General features: G+C 30.2%; 2 protein-coding genes across 3 annotated transcripts; one reads left to right on the top strand and one right to left on the bottom strand.

The window, feature by feature from the left end:
- The first annotated feature begins 8485 nt into the window (after positions 1 to 8485).
- LOC131848265 (ubiquinone biosynthesis protein COQ9, mitochondrial-like) lies at positions 8486 to 14156 on the top strand. 2 transcript variants are annotated; one of them, XM_059198068.1, is made up of 6 exons: positions 8486 to 8705; positions 10772 to 11127; positions 11228 to 11319; positions 12108 to 12228; positions 12462 to 12665; positions 14016 to 14156. In XM_059198068.1, exons 1-6 carry the CDS (start codon positions 8675 to 8677, stop codon positions 14049 to 14051), a joined length of 840 nt encoding a protein of 279 aa, XP_059054051.1. In that variant the 5' UTR covers positions 8486 to 8674; the 3' UTR covers positions 14052 to 14156. The 2 variants fall into 2 exon arrangements, with proteins under 2 accessions (XP_059054051.1, XP_059054049.1); XM_059198066.1 differs by lacking the exons at positions 10772 to 11127; positions 11228 to 11319; positions 12108 to 12228; positions 12462 to 12665; positions 14016 to 14156 and adding an exon at positions 8841 to 10754.
- Positions 14157 to 14240: 84 nt separating this feature from the next.
- LOC131848266 (suppressor of cytokine signaling 5-like) lies at positions 14241 to 17338 on the bottom strand. The gene is made up of 3 exons (XM_059198069.1): positions 16687 to 17338; positions 15530 to 15823; positions 14241 to 14527 (listed from the first exon to the last, which is right to left on the bottom strand). Exons 1-3 carry the CDS (start codon positions 17172 to 17174, stop codon positions 14383 to 14385), a joined length of 927 nt encoding a protein of 308 aa, XP_059054052.1. The 5' UTR covers positions 17175 to 17338; the 3' UTR covers positions 14241 to 14382.
- Positions 17339 to 17972: the final 634 nt, after the last annotated feature.

Raw genomic sequence — 17972 nt, 5'->3', positions numbered from 1 at the left:
TTAGCATGTGTGCGTGTGCTAATGTATACCCTTCTAGAAAATAAAAATAGTCTGTAATTACAACAATACATAATATGGTAACATTGGTACAGTAACAGTTCTTTATGACAAACAAAAATCTGATTTCCGGTCGGCATTTAACCTCCATCCTTTGTTATATTGATTTGTATTTATTTACTATATTTGTGTACTATCCTTTAGCCACAAAACTCATTAAATTGCTTTTTTAGTATAGTACCACAGATAACCAAATATTACGTAATAACATGCTTGGTAGCAACGAGTAATTATAACTAATGTAGAAGATTTCAAATTTAAGGGCAGTTTAGTTGATATTATTAGTATTACTATCAGAAATAAATATTATAAATACCATAGATTTCCGAATCCTACAAAGTGAGTTATAAAATATTTTCTAATACTACTTAGACATTATATTTTTTATTGGCAACCCATATAAAATTAAAATTTACGATAATATTAATATATACACTTTTAGGAAAAAAAATCGTGTGCAATTTCAATAATACGTAATAATTCTTTATAAGTTTCCAGGGCCGTAAAACAACTCAATAAAAAAGAAACTTCTTTATGATAACAAAAAGTTTTATTTATTTCTGATTTCCGGTTCCGGTCTGCATTTAACCGCCATTACTGCTATTGAGTGGTATTTATTTTCTCCACATTTAATAACTGATATCTCTACCACAATTTCTTAGAATTTGAGTGTTTTAATATAATAGTGAAAGGACGTTTTTAGTTTTAGTGTTCTACGACAAGACGTTTCAACTATTACTATAAAACTTCTTTTAGGATAATTTAGATTATTTGATTTACTTTGATATATACTATGTTTATTTTTAAACAATGAGTAACAGGAATAATTATAGAAAGTGTGCAAAGTGTTATAGAACACGCGCTGAAGACGTAACTGTGACCTACCATAGGTTTCCAAATCCTGGAGCTGCAAATATTACAAAGTGAGTTACAAAATATGTTTTATTACCACTCAGGTCTATGGCAACATGATACATAAAATACCTGTAAATTATTAATTCTCCATAAATAGAACAGAGTGGATAAGTTGATCAGTTGTACAGATTATCTATGATAACATGACTTGCTCCTCCATGACTTAGGTGTATTATTATCAAATTGCATGCCTATTTAACACCATAGTTTGATATGTAATAACTTTAATGCACACAGTACAGAAGATAAAAGTATATTTGGTGAACTTAATACCATGCTGTGTTTTCTACCAGTCAACCACAGATATGGAGAGACAATTGTTGGCAGTGCAAATATAAAAAAAATTAAATATATGCATAGCAACATTATGTGCCTATATATTTACAATAGGCACATACATACATTAATCTGGTGCACTTACATTATAGTATTCTTATACCTAATACTGCTTGCTTTGTAATAGCGGTATACAGATAATTATAATAAATATTTGTTCTATTTGCAGAGCTTGTGCTTGGGCTAAATATTGCTGGCCAAATGAAGACTAGGGCTCTTTGGAGTTCTTAAAGACTCTCTATAATAAAAACAAAGTTTTGTGCGGAAGACACTTTCATTCGTCTCAATTTTATGACAATCAACGGCAAAAACTTAACAAATTTGCTGTTCCTGATATTACTGATATAGAAAATCAGGTACAATAACATTCTTTTCATATTGGAAGTGGTCACTTTCTTGAGGATGCTACTAATGTTAAGTTCATATGAAAGAGTAAACAACACAACAAGCATATACAATACTGTACTTGTTGTTCATTCTATGTAATTTTTTAAGTGTTAATGAAAAAATAAATAGTTTATTATGTTTATCTACTCTGATGAGTCTCCTAAAATATAATGTAAATAAATAAATTATCCTGGACAATTAACAAAGCACCATCTAGTCCCACGGTAAGCAGAGCTTGTGTTATGGGTACTAAACAACTGATATAAATACTTATATTTTTTTAAATGTAAATACATACATGGTGTACATAGAAAACACACAGACCGATACAAACAACCATATTCATGAGTACAAATGTTTGGAACATGTGAGTAATCGAACCCGCTTCTAACAATCAATCCACAACCAATTCTGAGTAAAATTTGTTTTTGATGGAAATATTCTATAATTTTCAGAATATGAGTCAACCTGCTGCTACTACAACAGATAATCCAAGGTCTGCCGTCCCTCTGTCAGTAATTGAAAATACTTTACATACACCTTCTATAAATGAATCAACCTCAATGCAGCAAAGTTTTGTGGATGTTCCAAGTACTTCTAAATCTACATACCATAAACAGGTAAATATTAATACAAAATACAATAGTAGTATCACAGATAAGATAACCTTACATACATATACAGCATTCCATACAAGAAAATAGTTCCATTCTAACATGAACTATATTATTGTTTGGGCTATTTTATTTAACAGCTATATCTGAATCAGTTTAGATTACTAATGGGTGCTTAGTAATAAAGTATGCTAATTGATATGTATCTGTAATATAAACTTGATTGGGTATTGGGTATTAACAAGGTAGATATAATTATTTTCTATGATTTACCTACATAATCGTTAGCAGGCACTCTACAAATACGGCTCTCAAATCTACAGAATGTATTTTATTATTCAGATAATACATGCCTACTGTTTAACTCTGACGAAAAAAGAGTTATTATAAAGTTTAATATATCTGCTTCATAGCTCCTAAATGGATAGATCCATTTCATTATTTTTTTATATCAAAATCAATCTATTTTTAAAATCTATTTTTATCAAATCTGATTTGATAAAAATAGATTTTACCTATTATAAATTACTGTACATAGCATGCCTTATGTCATTTGCAATGTATTTTCCCAATAAGAATTCCACAATATAAATTTAATAATAGGAAAATAATATCTTTAAAACTGAAATCCACGAAAAACTGGTCTGTGTCCATTTTATTAATAGGTACTTAGTTTTACTTGCAAAACTTTCGATGTCTCCACAGGTGTAGGTACCTGCCAGTAGTAAATCATTAGGATCTGATGTCTTTACCACTATCAGTATAGAGGGTCTGTCATAAAGTGAAAATAATAACACAATATTGGAATCAAAAATATGTGTATTGATTTATAATTTTTACCGTTATTTTTAAGTAATACTTTTTATATGTGGTTTATTATCTATTAATGTAGTGAGTGTAACACCTGACATGGCTACACTGAACTTATTTAGATATTAAATATATACTTGAATGGATGCCTGATCCATTAATTAATTAATTAAATAATTTCAATTGATGGTTATAGGATGCAGGGACAGCACAATATTGGTTGTTGATAATGTCTCTGACTTTGAAATTGTAGTGTTGAGGCTAATTATTTATTTTATTTGTTGATAGTACAGATATTGTAGCATAATAAATTTTGATAATTGTGTTGAATTTATCTGCCGAAATATAATTTATACTTCCCCTTGTTTTACTTCCAAACTATTATTTAAATTATATATGTATTAAAGACACCAGAGGCAAGTTCAGCAGTTATGTTAAGTATTATAGAAAAAATGTATGGTACCATTTCAGACTACATCTACATCCAAAAGCACTTCAGATAATGCTTCAAACAAACCATCAACATCAAATATTCAAAGGAAGCCTGGAATTTTAGGCGAAATTCAAGTCAGAAAAAGTACAGAATTAACATCTAGAGAAAACAAATTATATAAAATATGTAAGAGGAAATTTAAGGAAATTATAAGATTAAGAAAACAGTTGAAAAGCAAGAAAATAAATATAATAAAAAAAATATCAGAAGATGAAAATGTGCAAAAATTTTGTAATTTAAATATATCAAATTTTTAATTTTTTTAACTTTATTACAAAGTCAATTAAAAAATTGTCCAAAACGACCAAAAGGACGACGTTACACAACAGAACAAAAGATAATGGCGTTAGCTATATACAAAAAATCACCAGCCTGTTACAGGCTTTTGAGACGTATGTTTGCTTTACCCGGCCAAAGTTGTTTGAAAAAATTATTGAATAAAGTGCCATTAAAACCAGGCCTAAACAAACATATATTTGTATCGTTAAAGAATGTTTGTGAACAACAAACAAGTCATGAAAACATCTGTATTCTATCGTTTGATGAGATGAGTATCAGAAAACACTTATTTTATGATAGGAAAAATGATATAATACAAGGCTATCAAGACCATGGCAACCATGGTAGAAACGGTACAGTTGCCAATAAAGCCCTCGTTTTTATGCTTGCGGGAATTCGAAAAAAATGGAAACAGCCCATAGCATTTTACTTTTCGAACATATTAACCGCAGATAGAATGACAGTAATTTTGAAAGAGGTAATAATTTTATTTATTTATGTAGTATAACCGTACATGTATGTATAACCTAACACAACTACTAAACTATTGGTTTTATTCTTTCAGATACTTACGGAATGCTTTAATTACAATATTATTATAGTCGCAACTGTGTGCGACTTATCAACCGTTAACTTGAAAGTGTTGAAAACACTTGGTGCTTCACCTGCAGAACCCTACTTCATACATGATCAAAGGGAAATAGTAACAGTGCTAGATCCACCTCATTTATTAAAATGCACTCGCAATCTCTTAATGAAGCATAATATTGAATGTATAACAGATTTAGAGTCACAAGATGCAAGTATTAAAGGTAAGTAATATATACGTATCAGTTTTTTTTAATACAGGTGTAACCTGTATAAAATAACAGTGTAGGTATAGAATTTTAAATATGACAAATATTTAGTAAATAATTTTAGGTGTTAGACTTTGATTAATTTTCTTTTTGTTTTTAGGCATAGTCAAATGGAGTCACATTGAACAATTTTATAATCAAGACAAAAATAACGCAAATTTTGTTTATGCTCCTGTATTAAATGACCATCATATACATCCTAATATGAAACAACAGATGAGAGTGAAACTTGCAGCACAAGTTTTTAGTCACTCTGTTGCTGCCGGTATATTAGCAAAAATTGCGTCTAGTAAGTGAATTTGGTTATTTTTAATTATTATCTTTTATAATTTGAGTGACAAATGAACATAAAACGATTGTGCTATAAAATGAATTTTTAAATGTAGTTTAATAGTATCTGAGAGTACACGTACAACGGCCCAGATATGAGGCTGATTGTGGAAAATAAAGTTTAATTTACAATACAATTTAATTTCCGAAAGAGCTTCACGTATGCACTATGTTTTAGCACCCTCATCAATTATATTTAAAGACTGTGGCCATTATAAATTATACTGTAAAATAACACTAATCAATTGTCTGATGAGTAAAAATAATACCTGAAAACTGCAAATTAGTGGTTACAACACAATAAAATAAAAATAAATGTTTGGTTTTTCGAGACAGACGAAGTACATAAGTACCTATTTACATAAAAGTTTTTATACCATTTTAATTACTTTGTACGCCAGTCTGTCTTCAACCTTACTTCAACCTCTGATTTCACAGTAAAACGATAAGTTTTATTGTTATAAAAAAATTACTGTGAAATCAGTATCACTTTTAAAAGTATTTTTTTGCAGATGAACTTCCAAACGAAGCCCATGCGACTGCAACATTTGTTAAAAAAATGGATGATTTATTTGATTCAATTAATGCGGACAGTCCTGACCTGCGTAGAGGAAAAAAATATTCTTGCAACTTAACAATGCGGAGTCCTCACTTAGCCCTTTATAAAGATATGCGAAAATTTATATCATCAATGAAATATCTAAGTAGCAGGACAACTCCTCCTTCTCAAGACGGATGGATACAGACTTTAAATGCCATAGAAAGGTTGTGGAATAATTTGCAGGTCCAAAAAATCAAGAGCTTGTCCACGCGTCGCCTGAATCAAGACCCTTTAGAAAATTGTTTTGGATGCATCCGATATCATTGTGGGTCAAATACGAATCCGACAATTTCCCAATTTGTGGCAGGTATTAAAACGGCTATAATTACAAATTTACGACACTCTGGACAAAATACAAATTGCGAAGATGACAGTGCTACTTTAGCAAATAATTTGCTCCCATTTTTAACATCGAACTTGGAACAGGAGCAACAAACATATACTGAACATACTGTATCAGCTGATAATGTAGAAACATTATTAGCTAATACAGTGGAAGCAATGGACCAAGCTACCCCTGAAGGTCAAGCTTGTGCATATATATGCGGCTTAATATTTAAGAAACTGAGGCACAATGAATGTAAAGATTGCCTAAATATTTATGTGACAAAAAATATTGAAGCAATTCACATATTTACCAGCTTTAAGGAATATGAAACTTCAAACACGTCATTAAATTATATAAATAAAAATGTGGTAGTATGTGTAGAAAAGTGTGCCATAGTAATTAATAATTATTTGAAAAACAATGCACACACTCCACAAATACGAACAAATATAATGACATCTTTGGGTTCTTTTGATTTTAGCTTTTTAAATACTTGTGTAAATCATTTTGAAAGTAATAAACGGCACATTCAAAATAGTATATTTTATATATGTGTTAAAAGGTACATTATAATTAAAAATGGAGAAATGGATGAAGATGAGAAAAAGAGAGCGTTAGAAAGAAAGATGAAGATTTTACAAAATAAATGAGAATTGTATTTAATGTTTTAAGTAAGTGAACTCATTCGTTTTAATTTTTAAAGATGTAAATGAAATGAGGTCTCACTCATTTATAAAGAACATTTCAAAGAACAAAATGCCTTGATTCGTGAAATGTCTTGAAATATTTTGAAATATTATACAATAAAAAAAGAGTTTGAAGGTATGAATGGTAAAATGAATTACGAATTTGATATATTAGCATAATGACATTAAAATAAGAATAATATTGATATATAAACAATAATATATAACCATTTTTAACTTTTATCATAATAATTTTTACTTTTTAACTGTATACTGTAATGTGCTATCTGGAATTATGTAACTATTTACAGAAGTATAATTAATATAATTATTAATATAAAATATGCGTGTCTTCACATATGGCGGAATGTGTTGAACCATATGTACCCCATTATATAATCATTGTGCACACCACATTCCTCGCTTTCCTTTTTTGTAAATATAAAAATAATTTTATAATTTCTTTATTAACCATCTTGTGTTACAAAAGATATGAATATAGCTTATGACAGTAACAGTTATTTATACTGTATAAATATTTATAATAAATTGAATAATAAATCACTGAGGTCTGTTTTTAAAAATTACTTAAATATGGTTATGTATGGTTGTTTGTATTCACACATCAACTTAAAAATGTAATGTTACAACAAAATTATTTAAAAGAGCAACACGCAATTTCCTTGTTCATTCTTCTTGTGTTGAGACAGCTTACCGAATGAGCGGTAGATTGAAAAAAAAATGTGGTATCTATTTAAAAGTACTTCAATGTAAGTTTATTTGAATAAAGGATTTTCTATTCTATTGACACTAACATTAAAAAATTCTGTTTTACACAACATTAAAACTATATATAATAAATTTGCATGCTAAGTTAACTGATTGAGGCACTGGCAAAAATTAAAATAACTACATCTTGCTACATTCAAATTAAATTAAATAAATATTTTTAATTTGTTTATATGCAACTTTAAAATATCATCAAAAAAATGAAAGATTGCATTTTGTTATAAACGTCAAAATTAAAAATGATATGTCCTGTAACGGCCTGTTGTAGAACATATTATTCTTTATTTTGTCTGTTACTTCAAAAAGTACTAAAATTTGTTCCAGTGTTATTTTACTGTATAAAATAGAATGATATAGAATTGAAAGCTTTTAGCATGCATAATCATTTTAATGAACTATTAATATTTATCTAAATAAATGTGTCATTTCTCATGTATTTACTCTTTTTTTTTATTTTTGCTAATTTTAATTGTGATTTGCTACAAATCTAACCCCACCGGCGGGAGGACTCTGATGGATGGTAAACGTAGTAACGGCAGAATGTTGATAAATATATTTCACCGAGCTATAATATTTTACATTCCGCGCTTACCACGTTTATCAACCATCGCAGACCACCGGATCCGTCTTGAGTCGGCAGTCAATAATGGCGGGATTTAAAAATAAACTTTGAATTTCCCGCCAAGGGGGCCAATTATTTACAATAATTTTTAAATATCCCGCCACGATAATTTTCAAATATCCCGCTATTTCGCTTTTCTTCAAAAAGTATTCAGTGCTAATCCGGTACGGCGCTAGTAGTATAAGTGCGTAAGGTCGTGGTTGCAATTTTTTAATACGGAGACGTCATTCTTCTCTTGAGTAGTATATTCTTTGCCCTATAGTAAGCAACACTCCTTGTGTTGCCAAGTGCTAACAGTATTTATTTTTTTTCACAATTTTTTGACAATTTGTCATTTTCCTATGAAAATTGAGGAAATTTAAAAGAAAAGTATATTATTACAGTAGATATGAACTAAAATATTTTATTTTCTTCCATGTTAATTCTGATGTAATGTAAATAACATCGAGAAATAGAGATAATTATTTTGATTTAAGCGTGGCGAAAATATACAGAGAAAGAAAGTATTGGATAATATCCAAATATAATAAATAACTAATTGGCAATTTAGTTAGCTTTAAGCGAACAATAATGATGAGGAATTTATCAAAAGTATTACTGTGTAAGTATTCGTAATTTATATTACGTTTAACCTAATGTTTCCTCTTTTAGCGTGTTGTGAAAAGAAACGGCATCGTTTGAATTTATCCCTGCTATATTTAAATATTGATAACGTAATTTGGACACTTAATTTCAGAGTTCTTTGGATTACGAACTCTTTATTACAACCTCAACCATGGAACAGAGTATAGATATTGTGGAACACATTTCGAAACTATTGGATGCAGGAAAGTATAAAGAGTCTATTAATGTATCTAGTGAACAAAATTATGAAGGTACTTTTAAAGATAACTGTTGGGATTTGATATCAGTTGTCATAGGAAAAATACAAGATGAAACTATTGTAATTAAGCCATCTTTATATGGTGCTTGCGAGGAGCTGTTGACTATTATTATACAGAAGGTTTTACCAGAAGAAGGTCTCTTAGAGTTTATTGAACAAATTGAATTGGCTAAGAATGATGCACAACTTAGTATTATATTGACACCATTGCAACAACTTTTACATAAAGTAACAACGAAAAAAGAAAGATTCTTAGAATGGTGTTTCAATTCTATATTCACTTATATTAAAAATATACCAACTCCTGAGTACCAATTAGATGCTAAAGAGCGTTTGTTATTGGATTCTGAGCCTAATGTTAGGCGAATTATTAAAGTTTATGCAATGTTGCCTTCATTTTATAGTACATTCAAATCAGAGCTATCAACACAGCCCAATGTAAGAACAAAACAAATAATGAATGCTTTTCTTATAAGTCTCCTTGGGAAACCTCTAATCTTTGTTGACATGGATCCTGAATCAAGTGCTAAAAGTGAAGCATGGGAATGCTGTAATATAATTATGCAAGATATTTGTATTCTCGAAAATAATATATTAAAATTTTTGGACTATTTGGAAATTTGTTACAAGGCAAAGCAAAAGTCAAAATCAAAAAATGAAGATAATGAAGAAGGAATGTGTCCTTATGACCACAGAGACAAACTGAATATTACCACTCTCTCGGGATTGTATTATGCTGCATTTTCAGGGCATTTTATACTGCCTGAAAATTCAATACCTTATGTTTATAGTACTGAGTATGTTGTCAACACTCTACTTTTATCAGTTGTTCATTTATTAGACTTTACTGAGTATGGACCCCTATCTAAAGGACTTGTCTTATGTGAAGCAATTTTGAAGCGACTTGCTGGAAATGTATCACACACTCTATTGGCTTCAACCATACATTTTGATTTGTGTAAAACATTGTCAAATGTTGCTATTTATTCAACTTATCAGTCAATTCGTAAAAATGCACTAAACTTGTTAGGGTGCCATATTAATAAGTATGATTATAAAGGAAGGTGTATGTTAATTAAATATTTAATAGGTGTTGCAAACCACTCGGGTATGATTGGTTATGCCATAACATTATATAAGAATTCTATCGATGAAGCATTTAAAGATCCTGTTTTACCTGAATGTTTTACTGGAACCCACCTCTTGCATATGATTAAAAGGATTTGTTTCTTGCCATATGGTGAAGAGTCAGATTTAGTTGAATTAGCAGATCAAATTATATCTTCACTAAACCTTTTGAGATATTTGGTTTTAAAAGATACTAAAAATGTTACTGGAATTCAGGATTGTTTCTCTACAATTCAATCAGACTACTTAAATAAATTAAGAACTGGGCTAAATATGTCTAAAGCTCACTATGAAGTAAAATTAAAAGATATAGAAGAAGAAAAAAACCTATTAGAAGATTCAGCTAATGTCACAATCAATGTCGGAGGAAATATGTTGGATAAAATTCCAACAGAAAACAAAAAAGAAATAATACACTCAGCACTCAATGCTTTTCATCTGATTGAGGGTCTCATAGCTCGCTTGTCTGAATGTATTAACACATATAAACAAAATCCAGATCTAATGTGATTATTTTTATATTTTGCAATAAATATATTCATTCAATTTTAACTTCTTTCATTTATAGCAATAATAATAACTTTAGAAAATTATTCCAAGGTTCCTATTAATGTGGACAAATAAGATTCTCACAGAATTAATCGTTTTGTTAACAGCACTGAGGAGCGGACACAGATATATACTGCCCATTATATCTGTATCGATCAATCAACAAACTCCAAAATTATTTAGAAACTATTGTCAGTCCCTGCCAGAATCAGAAGTAAAGGTAGCCATAGCTGCAACTGAATATGAGGAACAGCAATATGAGGAGAATATAAAGAATCGTATTTTGGAAAAAGCTTTAGAATTTGTACCAAAATCAGGGTGGTCTATTGAATCTATTAGCGCAGGTGCTGAAGCAGCTGGCTATCCAGGTATCACACATGGCTTATTTCCCAATGGAGGAGCAGACCTAGTTCATTATTTTAATGTGAGATGTAATGATTACCTTGTACAAAAAATGAAAAGTGTAAGTGCCTTTTTAACCAACACGTCATGTCTTTTAGACAGTTAGTTTTGTAGTTTCATTTATACATATATAATTGATAATATTTTATTCTTTTATTCAGTGGCCAAAAGAGGAAGTGAAGGAGCCTAAAGTACCTGTTAAGTTCATTGAAAATGCCATCATAACAAGACTTTTAATGATAGATCCTTACAAGTAAGTCTTTTCCAAATTGAAATGGCTGGAATCAATATATTTTTTGTTATGATACGAACCGAAAAGGTAAAAGAATGGTACGACTTTGTTTATTCATCTGTCACAGCGTTATATCTATCTATACATATACATCAAATTGGAGTGTCTTTTTGTAATATTTCAAAACCGTTTTTTACTATATGCATATGAATATAAATACACCAACATAACATTTTTTACAATTTTTGTCTGTCTGTTTATTCGTTCCGGCTAATCTTTGAAATGTCTGAAATTTTGTCGGGACTTTTATTGTTCATGCATACAGCTCATGTAATAAGGAGTAACTTTGAGAGGCTACTTTGATTGTAGAAAAATTCTTTTATTTTAGAACAATAAAATTAAATACCACGCGAACGAAGTCGCATGTTCAGGTATTAATTTTATTTTAATAATTTCACACGTTTAATAAGTATACATTACGAAAAAGTAATACATTTAGGATCATCGCGGCATAGTGGTTAACAAAAAAAAAACTACCTGACTTGACTATATAAGTTAGGCTACAGATTTCAACTACCTTTAGAGTATAATTTGTACCTAAAAATCTTAAGTTCCATATGTCCAACACAAAAAAAACTAAAATTGATAACTTTCCGGTGACGGAACCATCGATAACAATCCAAATGAATCCTAGAGACAGCAGTAGTCTCTCTCTACCACATTGGTTGCCAATATACCTAAATACTAAGATATAAGTAAATAATAATCATAAAATATGGTTATTTAAGTTGAATTTAATTAATTTTCAGAGAAACCTGGCCAAAGGCAATGGCTATTCAAGCACTTCCAAATAATGTACCAAACTGTCTAGCCACTTTGCTATCTTTAGTAGATGATATTTGCTACCATTCAGGCGACCGGAGTGTGGACGTAAGACATTTGCAGACTTAATATTTTTTGTATACTGTTTTAAATTTTACGCGGTCATTATTTATACGTATAATTAGTAAAGATCACGAGATGATCATGGCGGTTGAAATACTGCCGAGAACTCAATAAAAATAGAACATGGTAAGATGTCGTGATTTTTACTAATTATACGTACTAATATTTTTCATTTAGAATAGTATCATGTCATAATATATTTTTTCTTTTAATTTCAGTTCAATTGGTACATACGGCGGGTAGGTTTAGCGGGAATATATAAAGCTACCGAATTGTTTTACTTAACAGATAAGAGTCAAGACCATAGTGCAACCAAAAGTTTTGTATCATCGCGAATTAGAGATGCCCAATTAATTCAAACGGCCATCAACATGAGTCCAGTATCTGCAGCTCCACAAACACTAACAGCTGCATTTGTAACAGTAAGAAATCAGTTCAATATTATTTAAGGTCAAGGTATTAGTTAAGACCAATTAAGAAAGACCTGCAACATCTAAATTGTGTAAATTTTTCTATTCTATTCTCTAAAAAAAATTAGATATTTATAAATTATTACTTCAAAATGCTCTATATATATGGAAACTTAGGAAACGAAATATGCAAAATTTAATGTACATATATGTATATATATTGTATTTTGCTGAGGTTTTATTTCGCTACACATTGTATAGTAATCATTTGGAATAACTGATAATTAGGTGTTAGAAAATTGACAGAATAGCACAGATGTTGCGAGATGCTAGTCATGAATGCTATTAGAAGCACCTATCACCTTTTTACAATGTCTTAAACACTAACCAAGAGACGATTAAATTGTGTGCATAATGTAGTTAATAGCAATCTAACAGTATCACAGTGATCATAATATGTCATAGTACTCATAGTACTTCATTGACCCTATCTTATCTTCAAGTAACAAGTCACTGCAAAGGTCATAGATTCTTTGTAATACATTTCATAAGTAATACCATTATCTTTGCCTTCCTCGCTTGCACCCCTGAAGCTGAAAAATAGTCTTTAATTATATTTGCGATGTTGCACCTGTCCCATTCTCACATATAAAACCAGTGTGGGAAGAGGATGGATCCTAATATGAATAAGGATCCCACTGCTATTGCTAGCAAAAGGAGCAATGTATCAGGCGTGTCAGGTCGACCTGCACGCGATTTCTTCTGGAAACCATCGTGGTTAATTTAATGTGATTTCATTACGTTATTGGGATAACATACCTGATATTAGTGGGATAACTGACCTGGTCTCATGGTCATCCTATCATTTTAGCGCGTGCAGGTGCACCATTCCATTATTAACCATTAAAAATAAGTTTTTCTTTTTTTATCTATAGCGGATGATTTTTATGCCGTTCGGAGAAAAATAGAGCATAAATATTATATAAATTAAAAATTCCGTATGTAGACAGACACAAATAATACAACGGGCTATATTTTTTTTCTGAACAGTCAAAAATTGCAACCTTCACGTTCTATATAGCGCGGCGTAAGTAGTAAACACACCCTACACCGTGCTACACACAAACCTACAAAGTATTTTTTATTTTCGCGAGTTAAGCGGCTTTCGCTTATATGGTATAAACACATGAGAAAATTTATTCGTCATATCTTTTTATTGACATAATTTAATCAAAAAGAACACAAAAGCTCATTTCTGCTTTATATTTTTACCACAATTTTCTCCGTACCGCAAAAATGTCATCCCATATGTAAATAATTGTTATTTTACATTAATCTCAACTATAACTTATTTTATTTCAGGCCAAAAATATTTTAGGAATAAATACACTGAAGTAGTTTGAAGATTATAATAGAATTATTATCATATGTTTATGATAAATGTTATTACAAGATCCATTGGTGACATGCATTTGTTTCTGTTTAATAAAATGTTAAATGTTACCATTCTTTTAATTGCACTTAATTCAACCTAAACAGGTTATCAAAACAGAACATGCATTATAATTATTTTTATTAATAAAATAATTTTTGTATAAAATTTATGAACACTTTCTACATATAATAATGTAATAGTAGTCATAATAAATGACAGTCCGTTATATGTAAATAGGCTTAATTTACAAGGAGTGGTTTGACTCTGAAGGCACAGTATTACAATATGTATTAGCTATGAGGGGACTATATAATCACTACCCAGAGATACATATAATATTAAGTTTGGCGGTAAAGGCAACCTCTCCCATACATTCGCTGAAACTGTTTGACGTATGACAAATCTGCAGATCATTTGTAGAGAATCCAGTCTCGCAAATCTGGAAACAAATATTGAATATTACAAATACTTTGAATTTAAAGTATTTCAGTAGAAGGAGACTACAGACATCACCCTAGTTTCTGTGGATATTCACAAAATTCTGTTTTGTAATTGCATTACACAAAATTCAGAGGATTCTAAATATTCATTCCTGAAATTCTTGTGATTGTCTTTAATCATAACAGGTAAATATAATGACAATACTATTATATAAAAAGTATCAATGTGGAAGGAACCAAATTTTAAAGGAGACATGCTATTCTAAATAATTAATTGAGTACTTAGAATATACTAGTATGTTAAGTTGATAACCTACACAACACCTTTGATCATATGAAATCTTTATCTATCAAAACAATACTTGCATATTGCTTATCGTGTGTCTGTGGCAACAGGCTATATATATACTATTGTCTTGGCATAACTTTGATTTGGCTTTAATGTACTGTGCCTTGTGTGACTGGAATTAATATAAGCCCATATATCACTATAATGATCAATTAAATATAACTAGGCAGTAATACAAATATTCCACCTGTACCTATGCTCACTAACTCACTACCAAGACAGTATGAGGAACAAATAAATGAAGTAGTAACACATCTCATACTATCATAGATATTCTAAAATGGAGAGATAATTACCCATTTACACTACATTTCTTAAATTGTTTATAGTAGTTTCTAATCTCACTATAACCCATTATCATCCCACTATTCAAATGTGGGGCACACATTCACCACAATACCTCAGAAGAGGAGAATTTAGCCTACTACTACTACCTTGCTGTATATATATAGCTGTGTATATCCCTATACTGTTGTACAAATATATCATATTTGTTCTTGGTGTTGCTAGTAATCTTACACCATACTAGGACCGATAATAGCACATTGTATATCTGCTTGCACATCAGATATCTTCTAATTTCCATGATAGGCCTCAGTTTTACAATAGTTACATAGTAGACTAATTGGCAATGTATTATAATGAAAAATACCTGTTTAATGGTCTAGCCAATTTCACTGGCATCTCAAATAAATTTGACCGGACATCCACAGCAGCACAATGTTCTGATATTCTATTTGCTGGTACAAATGTCTCATTATTCAAAGAGAAAAGTCCATTGGCATGCCTTAGGCGAGCATGCAGAGTTCGTCCAACACATCGGAATGATACACACAATATATGCCGAGAGTCAAATGAGTCACGTACAAGGAAAACATTATCATGCTGACCAGCTAATAATTCTTCAGCCTCACTTGATGTTATTCCTCCCCAATACCAACCATGTCTGGAAGAAAAATCAACATTGGAATTTATTTACTCAGAAGATAAAGTAATCAGACTATCATATTAATAGTTAATCACTAGAATAATATAACAATATTTTATTTGCGGTATTATGTATACAAGATATTATTAGCACTAGATATAAAGTGATTTTCCTCAAGTTAAATTAACAGTTTATTTTATTGACAAATATTGCTTCAGAATCAAATCACATCTGCAAGATTTATTATGTCTTAAACTCATATTTCTATTTCTCATAGTAATGCTTAGATATGCCCTACATATCTACTAAAAAGTATATAGCAGTAAAGCATTGTTAATTAAGACTTAACAAATTTTCATACTACCTATACTTCAATACCACAGGTTAGTGTACTCTGTGTCACATTGAATATATTATTCAGCTGTAATTGATCACAGGCAAAATAAATTAAACCAAGCTTCAAGATTCTCTAGACTAAATCACAGAATGACTAAGTTCTTACAGGATTAAAAAAGCTGAGATATATCACTTGGTCTCCAGTGTTCCAATAGAGTGCAAGTTCCCCAGGCAAAAACATACATCTTCTATATTTATGGTTATTAAAGATTTTCTACTCATGGAAGAAGGTATAGTAGGATTGTAAGACTATTTTAACCATTAAAAATCATATATATTGAGGAAATCATAGCCAGCATAAGAGGGTCACAATATTCTATTATGAATAATGGAATGAAAGACATATACTGCAACATCTATAAATATGCATATCTAACTTTTAATATCATACATACATACAAAGTAACAGGAAGGGTAAAGGAAATCTTTACCTTTTCGTTTCAGAACCCTTAAAATTCAAGTGTAATCATAAGTGAGATGCTTACTTAGATAATTGACAATATATAGCACAAGTTTCCACAGACGCATGTTGATGATGACCACGTAGGACTGAATGGCCCTCAGCATGTTGACATTTCATTGTCTGTTTACTAGGTTCAAGATCTTTTTTATTTTCACAGTTACTATGAGATCCAATACATTTTTCCGTAGATGACGAAGGGTAACTACTTTTATTGAAATTGCAAATATGTTCACCACCCGTTTTGTTTCCAAAATATCTTTGCAAAGATCTTACACTACCAGTAATAAACAATTTGTTCTTCCAAAATTTCACAAATTTATTCGTATTCATTGGTGTTTTGCGTTCTGGTAGAAATACACAATTAATTTCTGTACTAGAGAAATCTCGTTTGCTATCAATTGTTCGTTGAAAATGTTTACATTCCATTGGTTTTATCCATTTTCGAAGGCATCCTGTTGTAAGCCACTTACGCCGATTACAATGTGTACATCTTTCATAGTTTTTATTCATTTTTATTAGTCATTGGTTTAAATATAACATAATGTGGTTTATTTATTTCAAGTTGGTATTGAAGTTTAAATTTTAGATTCAGACGAAATCAGAAATAAATGAAATTATTATTAATTCCAAACAGATATTGTTAACATACTCTGTGGCACTCTGTTCGAGTGTTGCTATATGACTATCTATAACTACTTCAAATTTAGTCCAAAATATAAGTTTTCTACGATAAATTCATCAATGTACATCTGTATCCTGATGGTATTTTTAAGGCGCTTGATTTATAACAGTACTTGTGAGAGTTGACGAAAAAAGCTGTTATGGTTATAAATAAATTATTTAATTTTACGAACACACACGTTCAATGCTATTGTTACAGATTGGTATGGTAATGGCATGGGTACTGGAGGATATCGAAAAGTTGCCATATTTAATTGGTGACTCAAAAAAAAGTACTATTTAACTTTTTTTTGAGTTGTGAATCTGATTATGTTTTTAAAGTCAACTCTTCAACGATTCTTGTATGGTTAAAGTAGAAAGTCTGTTCTTGTTGTCACAAATTGACAATTAGCAACTACATTAATTTTATGTAGAAAAATAAATATATGTCAAGAAATTTTAGAATAAAATGATATGATGAAAACTGGAAATGTAGCATTATTATTTTATCTCGCTGTCGATACATAAATATATACATAATTAAACGACCGTACAATAAAGATTAAAACACTTATATTGTAGGCCTACGTTAAGCACACGTCTGCTTCCTTTATTGTTAAAAATCTACCCAAATTTGAGGAGAAAATT

Source organism: Achroia grisella, unplaced genomic scaffold (assembly GCF_030625045.1).
Source record: "Achroia grisella isolate CSIRO2021 unplaced genomic scaffold, CSIRO_AGI_Agris_v1 utg546, whole genome shotgun sequence".
NCBI lineage: Eukaryota > Metazoa > Arthropoda > Insecta > Lepidoptera > Pyralidae > Achroia > Achroia grisella.
Note: the sequence above shows the minus strand (reverse complement) of the source record. Positions and strands in the feature narration are given on the sequence as shown.